The sequence below is a fragment of the Paroedura picta genome, chromosome 4 (assembly GCF_049243985.1).
Source record: "Paroedura picta isolate Pp20150507F chromosome 4, Ppicta_v3.0, whole genome shotgun sequence".
Taxonomy (NCBI): Eukaryota; Metazoa; Chordata; class Lepidosauria; order Squamata; family Gekkonidae; genus Paroedura; species Paroedura picta.
This window is the reverse complement of record NC_135372.1, coordinates 32,712,929-32,728,395: the sequence shown is the minus strand read 5'-3', so window position 1 is coordinate 32,728,395 and position 15,467 is coordinate 32,712,929. Positions and strand designations below refer to the sequence as shown.

At 55.1% G+C, this 15,467-nt stretch overlaps 1 protein-coding gene across 3 annotated transcripts in view; it reads left to right on the top strand.

Moving 5' to 3' along the window:
* Positions 1 to 659: 659 nt before the first annotated feature.
* Positions 660 to 15,467, top strand: part of PRRX1 (paired related homeobox 1) — an 80,059-nt gene continuing 65,251 nt past the window's right edge. The window contains exon 1 of one of the 3 annotated variants that reach the window (XM_077332251.1): positions 660 to 1,485. In XM_077332251.1, coding sequence (XP_077188366.1) covers positions 1,242 to 1,485 — 244 coding nt within the window. In that variant the 5' untranslated portion in view covers positions 660 to 1,241. The remainder of the gene's footprint in view (positions 1,486 to 15,467) is intronic. The other 2 variants (XM_077332252.1, XM_077332250.1) reach the window with 2 other exon arrangements.

Genomic DNA, 15,467 nt, shown 5'->3' with positions numbered 1-15,467 from the left:
ACCCGATAAATGTTTAACACATTTAAAATATATATTTTAAAAATTAATTAATGACCACAGATTCTGGAAACTCTTTTGAGTGTTGTCAAGAAAGCCTGTGCTAGATAGCTAGGCAGATATAGAGATTGATAGACTGACAGATACATAGACAGAGCTTGACTCATAGACAGAGATAGATAGATGATAGGATCATAGAGTTGGAAGGGTCCTCCGGGGTCATCTAGTCCAACCCCCTGCAGAAGGCAGGATATTCACAACTACCTGCCCACCCACAGTGACCCAGAAGATACCTCCCCCAACCAGAATCCCTACCCAAAAATCTGCCTTCTGATCCCACAGATATGTAGGTATGTAGGCAGGCAGGCAGGCAGGCAGGCAGGTAGGTAGGTAGGTGATAGAAGATAGTCCAGCCCAGGCTAATGAGAGGGACGGGGGAAGGGGGGAAGAATCTTCACCGGCCGGGAAATGAGATTCTCCCGCGGGACTGTGAAAGGATCCCAGGCAGGTCACCGGCCAAGCGGAGGCGGATCGGGAGCCGCCGGCGGCGGCGGCCAGTGCGGGGCGAGGCTGGCTTTCTCCAATGGGCGTGAGATCAGCTGCTCTCGGGGAGCCCTTCAGGCGGCCTAGCGTTTGGCGCGGCTGGGCTGGAAAGGGTAAAAGGAAGGGGGCGGGGGGCGGGGGAGGAGGTCTGTCAAACGTCAGGGACAGCACAAAGCCTTTGCCACGTAATTAGAGGCTCCTATTAAGCCGGGCTTTGCCCTCCCCGGGGTCTGGCGCGCTCCCCCCGCCCCCGCATGCCAGGCCGCGCCGTTTGAAGTGCCAGAGAGCCGCTGGGGGCTGGGGGGGGGCGTTAACAGGGGGCGGAAAACCGGGGCCCCTTGGACCTTCCTCCTCCTGCTCCTGCTGCTGCTGCTGCTGGATCCGGAGAGGCGCTCAGTCCGTCGGCGGCGCCCGTAGCTGCGAGCCCTTCCCTTCCCTTCCCTTGCCGTCGGAGGAGCGCGCCCCGGCGGCCAGAGGCGAGCGGGACGGGGACGGACGAGCCTTGCTTCGGCCTCGGGGCCGCCGGGCGGGCCGCTCGGGCAGTGGATTGTTCCCGGGGAGCTGTTGGACTCGACGGCATTGCGCGACGGGCGGCGGGCGGCGTCGGCGTCGGGGACGCTTGGCGGCCGGGCGGCCCGTCTCTCCTCGCGGGGGGACCTCCCTTCTCGCCTCACCCGCCGGCGGCCGGGGGCCGTCGAGCCATGGCTTCGAGCTACGCTCACGTCCTGGAGCGGCCTCCGCCGGCCCTGGCCAGCCGCCTGGAGAGCGCCGGCCACCTGGACAGCCTGCAAGCCAAGAAGAACTTCTCCGTCAGTCACCTGTTGGATCTGGAGGAAGCCGGCGACTTGGCGGCGGCCCAGGCCGACGAGGGCGTCGGGGAGAGCGGCAGGAGCCTGCTGGAGTCGCCCGGGCTGACCAGCGGCAGCGACACGCAGCAGCAGGACGGTAAGTGGCCAAGCGGCTCGGCCGGGCGCGCACTCGGGCAGGGGGGCGCCGGGAGTGCCGCGTCCGGAGCGCAGCGGGGGAGAGAGAGAGAGAGAGAGAGAGAGAGAGAGAGAGAGAGAGAGAGAGAGAGAGAGAGAGAGAGACGTCCCCCCCTCCACTCAAGCCACCTCCCGTTTTTGGATGAGATCTCCCCGAGGACGCCTTCTCCCCAGCCGCCAGCGCACCCGTGGAGAGGCAGCGCTCGCTCCGCTTAGCATATGCGCGCCTGACAACGCGGAGATTCTTTCAAAGCCGTCCTTTCTAGTTTAAAAGCCCCCGCTGTCCCGGACGCGGCATGGCCGTCGCTTCCCTGCCTTCAGACGCAGCCCCCTGGCTCCAGAGGGCTCGAGGCGGGTCCCGGCGCTTTCCGACAACCCAATGCGAACCGACCGCTTTTGCACGCCTCGACACCGGGTTCTTGAAAAACCCAACAGCGGAGAGGCCGTGTGAATCGCCCGGGAGGCTCCCGGGAGGCGGGAGGAAAAGTGAGGAGATGGGAAAGAGAGAGAGAGAGAGAGAGAGAGAGAGAGAGAGAGGATGCTGTTGTCGCTTTTCAACGGGGCTTTCAAAGAAGGGCTGGGGGTGAGAATGGCAGCGCCTGGCTCGCAAGACGACGGATTTTTTCCGAATTACTCCGAATCTGTTTGTTGGGTCCTAGTATCCGCAGGTGAATGTTTCCGGTGCGAGGGGTAGGCGTAGGGGTAGGGGTAGGGGGGCGTCTCCATGTGTTCCCTCCCTGTACAGAAGAGGTCGACACGTGTCGAGGGCCGTCATGGGCCCTCGCTGGTTTAGGCGGCGTCTCCGGGTCATGTGAATTCGGACCGAAGAAACGTAGGGAGAGAGTTCTGGAGCACCGGACCCGAACCCCCTAAGCCGGCCAGGCGATGGTTCTGGTCGGTGAAAACACTTCTGGGGGGGGGGGGGAGAAGGGCTTTTATTAAGAGAGGATCCGCCGGGGGAAAATATTCCCAGATTCGGTGGAGAAGATTGCAAGTTGGCAAGAGAGCCCCGGAAAGAACGATTCCACCCTCTCCCTCTAAACCCAAATGGCTCTACTGGATCTCCTTAGGATGGCACAGCTACAGCAGGCTCCACGGGGGAAGATCTCCGGCGCAAGGCCTCCTGCTTCGGAGCGAGCCGCGCTCGGGGGATCTTTCCAAACGCGCCTCCTCTCCCCCTCGGCCTTCACAAGCCCTTTGAAGTGGGGCACGCGCTCCCGTTCCGAAGACACTTACAGGGGTAGTCAAACTGCGGCCCTCCAGATGTCCATGGACTACAATTCCCATGAGCCCCTGCCAGCGTTTGCTGGCAGGGGCTCATGGGAATTGTAGTCCATGGACATCTGGAGGGCCGCAGTTTGACCGTCCCTGCTTTGAAACAACCGATCCTCAAAGCGTGTCTCTTTCAAAGGCTTCCTCCCCGGCGTCTCGCGGGTCGAAATTCCTGCGACGGAGCGGCGTCGGGCTCCTAGGCCAGGGGAGGTGGCGCGGGGAACGTCCAGGCCCCGTTTCTCGCCTTGCTCCGCTCTGGGGCAACAGGTCTGTCGGGCTTTTGAGGTGCTGCCCCCAAAGCCTGAAAGACCTATTGAGTTGAGACAGTGTGTGTGTGTGTGTGTGGGGGGGGGGGGTTCTTGTCAGTTGCACAAACACGTGTCCGACCTCCACCATGGGAAAGGCGCCCGAGAACCCGTTCTCTCCCCGACTCCATCCCGGAGGCCTCCAGCTGAATCTTCTAGTCTTGCAGGTTCGGGGAGCCTGCAGTCAAGGGATGGCAGGCAGATCCGGTGTCCTTTCCCGGCGCCGTCCTCCTTGGCTCAGGCGGTCTTCGGCAGTCCTTCCAGAGAGAGATGGTGCCTGTGAGGCCTGGGATAGAGCATCGGGAAGTCCCAAGCTTGATCCCCCGCATCGCCACTGAAAAAAGAAGAGTTGGATTTTATGCCCCACTTTTCACCACCCGAAGGAGTCTAGAGTGGTTTGCTAATACCGTTCCCTTCCTCAACCTTTGGGCTGAGAGAGCTCTGAGAGAACTGCCCTGCCAGAACCACTGGGAGAGTGGGCCAAGGTCAGCCAGCTGGCTGCGCGCGGAGGAGCAGGACTTGAACCCGGTTCTCCAGATTGGAAGCTGCCTTTCTTAACCACTCCACTATGCTGACTCCAGGAGGAAAGGAGCTGGAAGATCTGGGCCCCACACTGGCAAGAGACGCTGCAATTCATCCCTATCAGGGCTTGCATTAAAAAGAAGAGCTTCCCACACATTTGCACTTTCGAAGTAGCTGTCCCTGTTTCCCACAGGAAAATGCAGCTGCAAAAGCACACTGAAGGGGCATTATATGTGTTAAATGGCCCATGGGTCGTTTTGTACCCCCCTTTCCACTCCCCAAAGGAGCCCCAGAGGGGCTTACCCAGAGGGGCTTACCTTTCCCTTCCTCTCCCCAAACCCTGTGATGTCGTTGGGAGTGAGAGAGCTCTGAGAGAACTACTGTATGGGTACAGCTCTTAAGAGAACCGGGACTAGGCCAAGGTCTGCCAGCTGGCTGCACGTGGAGGAGAGGGGAACCAAACCCGGTTCTCCAGAATAGAGATTGCCGCTCTTTCACCAGGTAACCAAGCCGACTCTCAAGTAGGCAGCTAATATATATATTTTTCCACCCTCTGGCAGTAGTGAATTAACAATAGATAGGGGCGGGGGGGGGGAACACCGGGGCGTAGGTCGGACGAATGTTATCCGGTGCGGGATCCAGCCCAAGTTCCGACCTGGGGAGGGCAATGGGCCGGACCTTCGGAGTCTTTGGCATGGCTGCGAGAAAGAATATCTCCCCTTCGCTCACCCCACCCCCAAATCCTCATTCCGCCCGGATTCCGTTTCCTCTGTCTTTGCGGACTCTTAAATCCCAATAAAATAATTCGATGTCATGTGGCTCGAGAATTGAAGCCGGTTCGATTCCCTCCACTTCTGGGGAGCATCAAGACCCTCCCGCGCTTGAAAAGCGTCTTTCCGTCGAGTTTCCAGAGGAGGCTTGCGGATCGGGACCGCTTGCTTGGAAGTGTCAAGCCAGCGATTTCCGGATTCCGGGCCCCCAAATCTGGAGGCAAAGGCACGCAAAGTGGAGAGTGTGCATCGGGGCTGGGGGGGGGGGGGGGTAGGGAGCGATCCCCAAAGCGCTTGGGGACTGACCCTAAACCTTCTGCGCTGAATTTCGACGACTTTGGGGGGTCTCCACGCTGACCTGGGAGTCAACTCGGTTGAGGCCCGAGAGGCCTTTTCCCTCCCAGTCGACACGCGCGCAGTCGGCCTGCCCGTGCCTTTAACACGGGCACGTGTGAACGCGCCACCTCTTGACCAAAATGCGAGCAAAACCGGGTGTATTTATCACCGACCTTCGGCGAGACCGAGGCTGCCCGAAACATCCCGGATGAAGAGTTAGGAGAGAGGGCGATTGGACCAGCCAATTGCGCAGTTTGTTTGCGTGTGGGGATCCGGCCTTGGATCCGTCTCTCCTTCCTGCACGACTTTTCCTCCCGAAGCACCAAAACGGGTCGTTTATTTTTTATTGGGGGGGGGGGGGGAATGGTCGCTCTCCACCCGACGTAGGGCGATAGAGTCCACCCGACAGCATGTGTGTGTGTGTGGGGGGGGGGGGAGAAGAGAAGTTACGCAGGGAGGACATTCGTGGCCGAATCGCTGGATCACACAATCCGAAGCCGCTCCGGTATGAAACCAGAAGGCTACTCCTCCGTGCTCCTTCCCTGCTTTCTCCGTGCCTGGACAGACCTCACAGGGTTGTTGTTGTGAGGGCAGGGAGATGGCCGCGTTCCTTCCAGGAGGGCAAAGACCCCTTCCTCCCATTCTGGGGTATCGGAAGATTTCCGCTACAAAAGGCCTAAGTCAGAAAAGGTGGACTCCGGCCTCCCAAATTTTGCATGCCTCTGCAGCGGGACAGCCGCCCACTGACTTTTTCCAGCACGTTGAACTCTTCGGACACAGATTCTATTCGTCTCTGTCCTTAACTCGCATTCTCCCCCTCCAGGGAATCCGTTCAGAGACTCCCCTTAAATCAGGGCTAGTCAAACTGCGGCCCTCCAGATGTCCGTGGACTACAATTCCCATGAGCCCCTGGCAGGGGCTCATGGGAATTGTAGTCCACGGACATCTGGAGGGCCGCAGTTTGACTAGCCCTGCCTTAAAATGCATGCCGTGTTGGTCTGAAATCCGAGGCACCTTTAAGCCCAACAAAGATTTCTTCAAGGCGTGAGCTTTATCCATTGACCGAGCAGGATCACTGTTGACTTGATCTCCACGGGGGTTTCCCTCAAAGAAGCGCGTTGGAGGTTGTAGATCGGCTTTCAAGCCACCGCAGGTGAGCGAGAGGTGTTAAGAAGCCATTAATCCGGTCTAAGTGACCCTGGAGACGAATAACTCCCCGGTCTCCCTACGCATTTTGGGGGGGGGCATTCTTTTGAAAGCCAGTCTGTTAAAGAAGTTGGGATGGGGGGGGGGCTGTTTTGGCCCAGGAGGGGAGAATGGGTCGGTTTTTTCCTTGCAAATGTTGCCACGTGGCCTGGAGATTTTGAAATCTGAGGCCTGCCACAAAATACCACGATTCCAGGGCACTCTGCAAGTGGATTTTACTGTCTGGAGGGACAAAATCCCCCTAAAAACAGCCACAGAGGTGGATTGAATGGGCCTTATTTAGCAGGTGAGAAAGCACCTGGTGTCTGCCAACCCCCTGACAGGGCTGTTAGTCTGCACTCACGATACAACGAAAGAGCATCGAAATCCGGATCCCAGTAAGGAACCCTTAAGGCCCTGGGTCCATCTCCCTCGGCCCTCCTCCCAGTTTAGCTCCAGAAAAGGTCCCCGAAGTATTTCGCATTTTAGCGGTGTGGAAGCTGCGGTTGGTCGTCGGCTACGGCTGCCTGCTCCGGATCAGGTATGGGTTACGGTGCAAAAAGGAGGGACATGAATAACTTCCCCAAACTTTCCAGGTGCGTATCCATCATCCGGGCCCCTGCCCACGGGACGATCTTTCCTTCGGGGACAAGCCGTTTCCGGTGGAATCTTTGACCGTCTCCCGACAGCTATAAAAGAGGGGGAAGGCGGTGGATCTGAGGCACTCTGTACTGTTGGACGCGCTTTGAAAGAACGGCAGAATAAATGGAAAATGGACCGTGATCCGGATCGGCGGCCTGAGGCTTTTAGGCCATTTCCCCTCCCTGGATCCAGTTGCATTTACTGCGCTGTTGAATGCCATCTTCTCGGGTCTTATCTGTGGCTTTCAGAGGGTTTAGACCTGCATAACCCTGCGTAGGTTTCCCCCAAAACGCCTTGGACTTAAACTGAGAGAGCCAGTTTGGTATTGTGGTTAAGAGCAGCCTTTTGGCTTTTAATCTGGAGAACTGGCCTTGATTGCCCACTCCTTCAAGTGCATCCAGCTGGGTGACCTTGGGCCATTCACGGTCCTGTTAGACATATTTACACTGAGCAGTTCTCACAGAGCTTCCTCAGCTTTACCCACCTCACAGGACCTTTGTTGTGGGGAGAGGAAAGGGAAGGCGATTGTAAGCCGCTGTGAGACTCCTACCAGCAGGGAAAAGCAGGGTATAAAATAAACTCTTATTCTTTCATCATCATCTTCTTCATCTTCTTCGTTTGCATTGTTGTTTACCTGTGAATTAAATATCTGGGCCACCCACATTCACTCTCTGAATGGCAGACATAAAATAAAACAAACAAAATACAACTTCACTCAATAATAACAACCACACCACCCCCTTTCACTTTCAAAGGAGATGTTGTTCCTGTTAGTATGTATTGATTTGATTTAATACCGCCCTCCCAGTGGACCGGATCAGGGCGGGGCCGAACATGTAAACATATAACAATACCGATTCAAAGCATACAGTTTAGATTCAAGCCATACATTAAATTATTTAACGTAAACAGCGTTAACATCAGCAAACGGATATTAAATCGCTCAACTCTCTTAGAACTAGATTTCAGCCCGGCGGTGGCTTTAATGGCGGGCGGGGGGGGGGCAGTAGATCTTATCTGATTCCCAGGCCCCAACCAAAAGCCTGGGGGAAGCGTTCCGTCTTCCAGGCTCTGCTGAACTGCTTGTTCTTTTTCAAAGGTGACAATCGGCTCACGTGACAGTTCGCCCGCCTTTGAAGTGGACAGCGGGGAATTCCTCGGGCCGTGAAATTGACAAGGAGAATTTCGGTCTCCTTTTGCGCGCCCGCCCGGTTTCACCTAGCACTGGCGACTACTCGCGAGGATCTCTCTCTCTCTCATTAAAAAGATCTTTGCATGCAAGACAGAATTGTAGCCCGCTTTTGCGACGTGGATGGCTGGACGCTAAGTTTCACTTTCAGCTTCGAACAGAGACACAGCTTCCATCGGGGGCCTTCCATGGAGATAAATGTCAGGCGGGTCTCCGCGTGAGTCTGAAGCAGCAGAACAAAGTTCGAGTTCAGCAGCCCCTTCATAACCAACCAAGTCCTCGCCCGCCGCCGCCCAAACCTGGTCTCCGAGGTGCTCCAGGTCTCGCATCTAGCTTCAATTAGGCCGCGGCCGTCTTTGCGCAGAGAAAGGCGGCGGGAGCGCGGCTCCTTCCGCCCGGACAATCTCCGCTCTTTCTTGTTCGTGTGGCCGCCGAGGCCCACCGGGCGTTTCTAGACGCTCGCCTCGAGTCGTTTGGGGCTCGACGAAGGCAAAGCAACACGGCCAGGCTCGACCCCTCCAGCCGCCGGCAAGCGCTGAAGGGAAGGTTGAACGTGTACTTGCCCCGTGCCCTAGAGCCGCTAAGAAGTGATACCTTCTAGGGGCGAGGGTTGAACTAATCGCAGCCTTATATGGTGGACAAGAATGCGAGCTCTCATCGGGAGAACCGGGTTCGATTCCCCACTCCGCCACCTGCATCCTGCTGGGAGACTTTGGCCCATCTGCAGTTCTCTTAGAGCTGTTATCACGGAGCAGTTCTCTTCTAGCTCGCTGAGCCTCACCTCCCTCACAGAGCGCATGTTGCTGGAAGAGGAGGGGAAATGTTTTTGTAAGCCACTTTGGGGCTCCTTTGGATAGTGGAAAGTGGGCTATAAAATCCTCTTAGAACCTTCTTAAAACTCGGCGCTTTTCACTGCACAGGGTTCCCCCCCTCTTTTTTCGGCTTTGCCCCCTCGGAGTATCAGTCTTTGGAAGGACAGATTGGGGTTATGTGTGCGTGCTGCCCTCTTTTGCCCCAGCCTCTCAGGAAATCGCCTTCAGAGAAGCCAGAGATTCCCGAATTGAAGAAAGAAAGAACGGGGGGGGGATAAAAGAGAAATTGATGGCAAATGAAAATGGGGGCGGGTGGGTTCGTTGCGCCGGGTTCCACCGCAAAGACCAGGGGTAGTCAAACTGCGGCCCTCCAAATGTCCGTGGACCACAATTCCCATGAGCCCCTGCCAGCTGGCAGGGGCTCATGGGAATTGTAGTCCATGGACATCTGGAGGGCCGCATTTTGACTACCCCTGGCAAAGACCTTGGCTTGGAAGAGAGGTCTGAATACAACTTGAATTTGGAGTAAGGGTGTTTGGATTTTCTTTAGCTGAGCTCAACCTTTGGAGCAACAGCTAATCTGGCAACAAGCATTTGGGCTTGAGGTCCTGGTACAAAGAACAGTTCTTCCTCTCCCAGCCCCAGCCCCCCCCCCCCAATCACCCAAGCCCAAGTCTTTGGGCTCGGGACAAGTTTGCTGTATGCCCCGTCCTCCTGACGCAGAGATACCATCTCAAGAGTGGAAAAAATGCATAATTTCTGAAACAGAGTGTTGTGTGTTTGTGTGTGTGTTTGTGTGTCCAAGTCCAGATCCCAGCATCCTGCTGGGCCCGTAGGAAGCTTCTCCTCCCCTGCTCTCTCCTCTTGGCCTCTGCAATCGTTGGCCAAAAGCGCCTGAAGAAGAGCTGTTTTTTAATGCCCCACTTTTAACTGCCCGAAGGAGTCTCAAATAGTCTTCCGACCACCTTCCCTCTTCTCCCCACAACCCGGTGAGGTAGGTGAGGCTGAGAGAGCTCTATGAGAACTGCTCTGTGAGACATGCTCTGAGAGAACTGTGATTGGCCCACGGTCACCCAGCTGGATGCATGTGGAGGCGCAGGGAATTGGACCCTGTTCTCCCAATCAGAGGCTGTCGCTGTGTGACCTCTCGGCCCCTACCCACCCATCTGCCTTAGACTGAATGAGACAATTGGTCCATCAAGGTCAGTTCTGTCTGCTCAGACTGGTCCTGTGGGGTATGGGTCTTTCACGTTCTCTCCTGGGCCAATTCTGCACACGTTGGATAATGCACTTTCAATGCACTTTAAAAGCAGATTTTCCTGTTCCGCACAGGACAGTTCAGCTGTAAAACCACATTGAAAGTGCATTATCAAATGTGTGCGGAATACTGGAGAGGCCAGGGACTGAGCCCGGAACCTGCTCCAAGCCCAACAGCTGTTCTACCACTGATCCCCAGCCAGCCAGCTTCCACCTCCCTCTGAGAAATAATACTGTGTAACTTAAAAGCTTGCCTGCTGGCTCGCACATCCTCGCACATCTTGGGGGGAGGGAGTAGAGAGTGTATCTAAGAATGGCCTGGTAACCACTGGATCCTATCTAGGCTGTGATGGTGTGTGTGTGTGTGTGTGGGGGGGGGGTAGGATCTAGATCAGGGGTAGTCAAACTGCGGCCCTCCAGATGTCCATGGACTACAATTCCCAGGAGCCCCCTGCCAGCATTTGCTGGCAGGGGGCTCCTGGGAATTGTAGTCCATGGACATCTGGAGGGCCGCAGTTTGACTACCCCTGATCTAGATGGAGTGGAGAGGGGAGAGATCACACAGAAAGTGTTGGGAGTCTTTAGCCCCGTTCCACTGTGAGTCACTTGCATCTTGACTAACCTGACAATGTGAAGAGAGCCAAACAGCCTTTCTGAAGTGGGCCTGACCAAGAATTCTGTTTGACTCGAAAGTCTGTGAAATGGAGGATGCAATTTGCATAGTGATAGATCGCAGTGATAGATCATATTCATTTTTTTGGGGGGGGGGATATTCTAGTATGCAAGAACTGCAGCCCTGCAGTCGGTCCAGCTGGCCATTAGGTGAACTTGGCTCAGCAACGTCTCTTCCAGGGCGGCCACACAGTGGCTCTCCAGATGGCCATGGACTACAGTGCCGGCAGGGACTCATGGGAATTGTAGTCCATGGACATCAGGAGAACCACAGTCTGGCCACCTCTGCCCCTGCCCCTGCGATTAAAACCTGATAACGAACAACCTCCACGCTTGCCTATGGCTTGGGAGTCAGTGGCGAACCCTGTTAGTCTGACAGCTTAGGGACTGTCCCCATCCTTCTAAGGTCATAGCAGGACAATCAGGTGTCTTTTTAAAAAATGGGTGCCCCTTTCTTCTGATCTCCAAGAGCCTGGTTCCGAAGGCGATTGGGTCGGTTCAATTCTAACCTCAGCGGTGGAGGATCATACACAGACGCTTCGACAAGGGAGCCGGCGGGCGGTTCGGGTTAGATCTGGCCTCTGATCCGGAAAACCGGCTTTGATTCCCTACTCCTCCCTCCCCTTGGATCCTGCGGTCCCGGATCTGTCTCTCAACCCCACCGACCTCACAAGGTGTCTGTTGTGGGGGGGGGGGGGGAGGTCTTGAGTCCAGTGGCACCTTGAAGACCAATAATATTTTCTTCAAGGTCTAAGCTTTGGTGTGCAGGCACAAACTCTCTGAAGGGGATAGAATTGAATACACTGAATAAAAAGTGAGGCTGGATTCGAACCCCTTTCTGCTGCTTCCGACCGACGCCTAAATTTATCTGTTGCAGGAAGAGGAAAGGAACCCGAGTGTAAGCTGTTTTGAAATGCCCCAGGGAAGAAAATATAGCAGGGGATGGAATCCAACCCTTCCTTCCTTCCTTCCTTCCTTCCTTCCTTCCTTCCTTCCTTCCTTCCTTCCTTCCTTCCTTCCTTCCTTCCTTCTCCAAAAAGTTTCCAAATACATAAAAATTACACCTCTTTGCATTCTGTGTTCAAATGCCGCTAAAGCTGTAATCTCCTCGCCGCACCGATATATAGTTGCGCAATTTCATCTCTCTGCAGACATGTAAAACCCCCAAAATCCCAAAGCCTTTTAGGTATAGGAAAGGCACGGGAGAGGTTTATCCCCGTTGGCCCCCCACGAGAGGGGTCGATCGTTTAAAAATACCCCGCCACCTTCAAAATAGCACTGGATACTTGATGCGGAATTCGCTTTGGATTCGGAATCAATCCGGGTAGCCAGTACAGCCACCCCACGCCGGGCCAGCTGGGGGGCGATCTTTCCCAGACCAGAAGGTGCTTGGGGGGGGGGACGCTCCCTTGCCATAACAAGTGAATGAAGAGTGTCCCACATCCCCCCCCCCTCCGGATTTCTCTGCCAACCGGGACGTCTCTCGTTTCCCCCCGTTTACACATCTGCCTAAGGCCGGGATTCGCCCGGCTGAGCGGAGCGGCTGACCGTGGCGAGGAGGCAGGCGTCGATCCCCGGCCGCCCGTCCCGGGCTCTGAGCCGCCAGGCTAGCCTCCTGCGCGGCGGGAAGCGGAGGCGCCCTGCTCGCAAAGGGTGGTGGTGGGGGGGGGGGGTCGCCCGGACGGACTCCTTTGCCAAGGTCCTTTCCAAAGCATCCCCCGATCCTGGGGCGGTGGGCAGGGGCCGGGGGAAGCCCAGCCGCAGGAATTGGAGCTGGAGCAGGGGGGCACAGCCGGAGGAAATTCGGCCCGGAAAAACAGATGCCTCGAATAAAAATCGCGCTGGACTTCCAGGGGCCGCTGGACTCCAAGTCGGTTCAGACACAAGGACTGACCTAGAAGTAGGAGCAGTGGCTATGCTCACCCCCCAAAGTGGGCAATGCTTGGGAATTGGCATTATTATTATTATTATTATTATTATTATTATTATTATTATTATTATTATTATTATTATTAAATCGTTCCACACAGATGTTTGACTGGTGCTTTGAGATTTGAGATCTAGCCAACTTCTTCTTCTTCTTCTTCTTCTTCTTCTTCTTCTTCTTCTTCTTCTTCTTCTCAGAGTCCAGTAGCACCTTTAAGACCAACAAAGATTTAAAATCTTTGTTGGTCTTAAAGGTGCTCCTGGACTCGAATTTGATTGTGCTACTTCAGACCAACAGGGCTACTCTTCTTCTTCTTCTTCTTCTTCTTCTTCTTCTTCTTCTTCTTCTTCTTCTTCTTCTTCTTCTTCTTCTTCTTCTTCTTCTTGTCCATCGCACTCTCTCTTCTGACTGAGCAGTGATATCAGCGCTCTCTCAGCCTCACCCACCCCACAGGGTGTCTGTTGTGGAGAGAGGAATGGGAAGGCGACTGTAAGCCGCTTTGAGCCTCCTTCGGGTAGGGAAAAGCGGCATATAAGAACCAACTCTTCTTCTTCTTCTTCTTCCCATCCACCTATTAATCCCTATTAGCAGTCTGTTCTCCGTTGGGTCGCCGTGTTGGCCTGAAGCCAGCAAAGGAGCCCAGGGTCTCCTCGAAGACCAACCCCGTGCGATTCAAGGGACGCGCTTCCCTGCGCAGGAATAAAACGGGGTTGGGTCTTCAACGTGCCCCCCCCCCCCCGTCTCAAATCAGCGCCCCTCCGCTTTATGCTGAAACCAAGAAGAATGAACATCGGTGTCCTCTAAACCGGGTCACCCAACCCAGCCGCGGATATTCCTGCCTTCTGTGCCCAAATCCACGCGCAACGGCTGTCGTGGCCGGGCTCCTTCTCCTGCTGTCTCCTGCTGTCGCCGGCGTTTCCACGGGGTCCAGATTCAAGATCCTGGCTCTGGGGTTTCGGCTGGTGAAAAAGGGGGCGGGGGTGGGTGGGCTGGGCTCCGATCTGCCTGTAGTGGCTGCCGCATTAGGGGGCCTAGGGAGCCCTTTCCCTCGCAAAGGGGCTTCCAGAGGAGCCCCTAGTCCGGGGTGGGTCTGGCCCCCTTCCTCTCTCCTGCTGTTTCTCGGCTCTATCCACCAGCAGTGGGGCCCAGATCGCCTTTAAGGCATGGGCATCGGCACCCACATCCTTTCTGCAACCGCCCCAAAGGCAGACTCGCGGTATGTGAAGGATAGATTCAAATGGGTCACCGTGTTGGTCTGAAGTAGCACAATCAAAATCAGAGATTTATTCAATGCTTGCACTCGAAAGCTCACACCTTGAATAAATCTTTGTTGGTCTTAAAGGGGCTCTTGGACTCTGATTTTTATCGCGGTATGTGAGTGTGGGTAAGAGGGTGTGTGTTTGTGGGGGGGGGATCCCATTGCCACCCAGTGGCGCCTGACAGCTCGGCTTAGGTGGGGTGGACCGCGCCAAGCGGCCGCCCCGAAGCGGTTCCGTGGAGCCCCCCCCCTCGACTTCCATGGGCCCCGATCCAGACAACGGCGCTCTCGCATGGGGAAGGAAGAAGGGACCGGAACGTTCCCTAAAGCTGCTTCGCCTGCTTCCAAGTCGGGGGCGCCACGGAATTGGAGGGGGGGAGTTCAATTTGGAACCCCCTTCCCCCCCTTCCAGAACACTTCTCTAAACTCTCCCGGTTGGATTACTGTCCTCTGACTCCCAGTTGCCTTCATGCAGGTCTTCTGCCGTGCAGTATAGTGGTGCCGGGGCCAGAGAAGTGTCGTGGGGCCTCTTTGAAACCAACAATTTTTTTTTGGGGGGGGGATTAATTTCGGAGAGTTCCCCTTCCTCTTATCCTCCTCCTGAGATCTTGGGAGGGGTTTGCAAAGCATGTTTGTAAAGGATGCAATGAGAATGTGCATATGGAAATCGAGAGAGCTAGTCTGGCAGGGTGGTTGAGAGTGGAGGCCTCTAATCTGGAGAACTGGGTTTGATTCCCCACTCCTCCTCTACACGCTGCCAGTGGGGTGACCTTGGCCCGGTCCCAGTTCTCTCAGAGCTCTCTCAGCCCCACCTACCTCACAGGGTGTCTCTTGTGGGGACAGGAAGGGTAGGTGATTGTTAGCCGTTTTGAGACTCACAAGGCCTGCTGGGTGACCTTGGGCTAGTTTACAGTTCTATCAGAGCTTTCTCAGCTCCACCTACCTTGTGGGGATAGAAAGGGCAGGCAATTGTAAGACTCTCCAAAACCCCTTTGGGAAAGAAAGAAAGAAAGAAAGAAAGAAAGAAAGAAAGAAAGAAAGAAAGAAAGAAGAAAGAAAGAAAGAAAGAAAGAAAGAAAGCTCTTCAGCTGTGTTATTGGCTTGGTCAGAGCAGAATCATAGAATCACAGAATCATAGCGTTGGAAGGGGCCATTCAGGCCATCTAGTCCAACCCCTGCTCAACGCAGGATCAGCCCAAAGCATCCTAAAGCATCCAAGAAAAGTGTGTATCCGACCTTTGCTTGAAGACTGCCAGTGAGGGGGAGCTCACCACCTCCTTAGGCAGCCTATTCCACTGCTGAACTACTCTGACTGTGAAATATTTTTCCCTGATATCTAGCCTATATCGTTGTACTTGTAGTTTAAACCCATTACTGCATGTCCTTTCCTCTGCAGCCAAGGGAAACAGTATCCTGCCCTCCTCCAAGTGACAACCTTTCAAATACTTAAAAAGCAGAGGGAAAATGTTTGGGAGACAGAAAACTAGCATCTGTAGGGAGGTCAAAATCCTACATCCCTATTTAGAGGTGGAGACCCTCTTTCCTGGCCATAGATGGTCCCACCACTGACACCCCACCACTGACACCTTGGGGCACAGATCCACCAACTTTAAGCCATCCCGCACTCAAATACTAGGGAATAAACCCAGTGATCCCATTGGGATTGTCTTCCAACTAAAAATGCCCTGGATTGGGCCTTTTACAAAAGTGCCACTGGAATTCAGGGAGGGGCCTTGGGACTGGCCCCATGAGATACAAAGCCCCAGAATAAAGTCCATGGCCACTTTGGCATCAGGA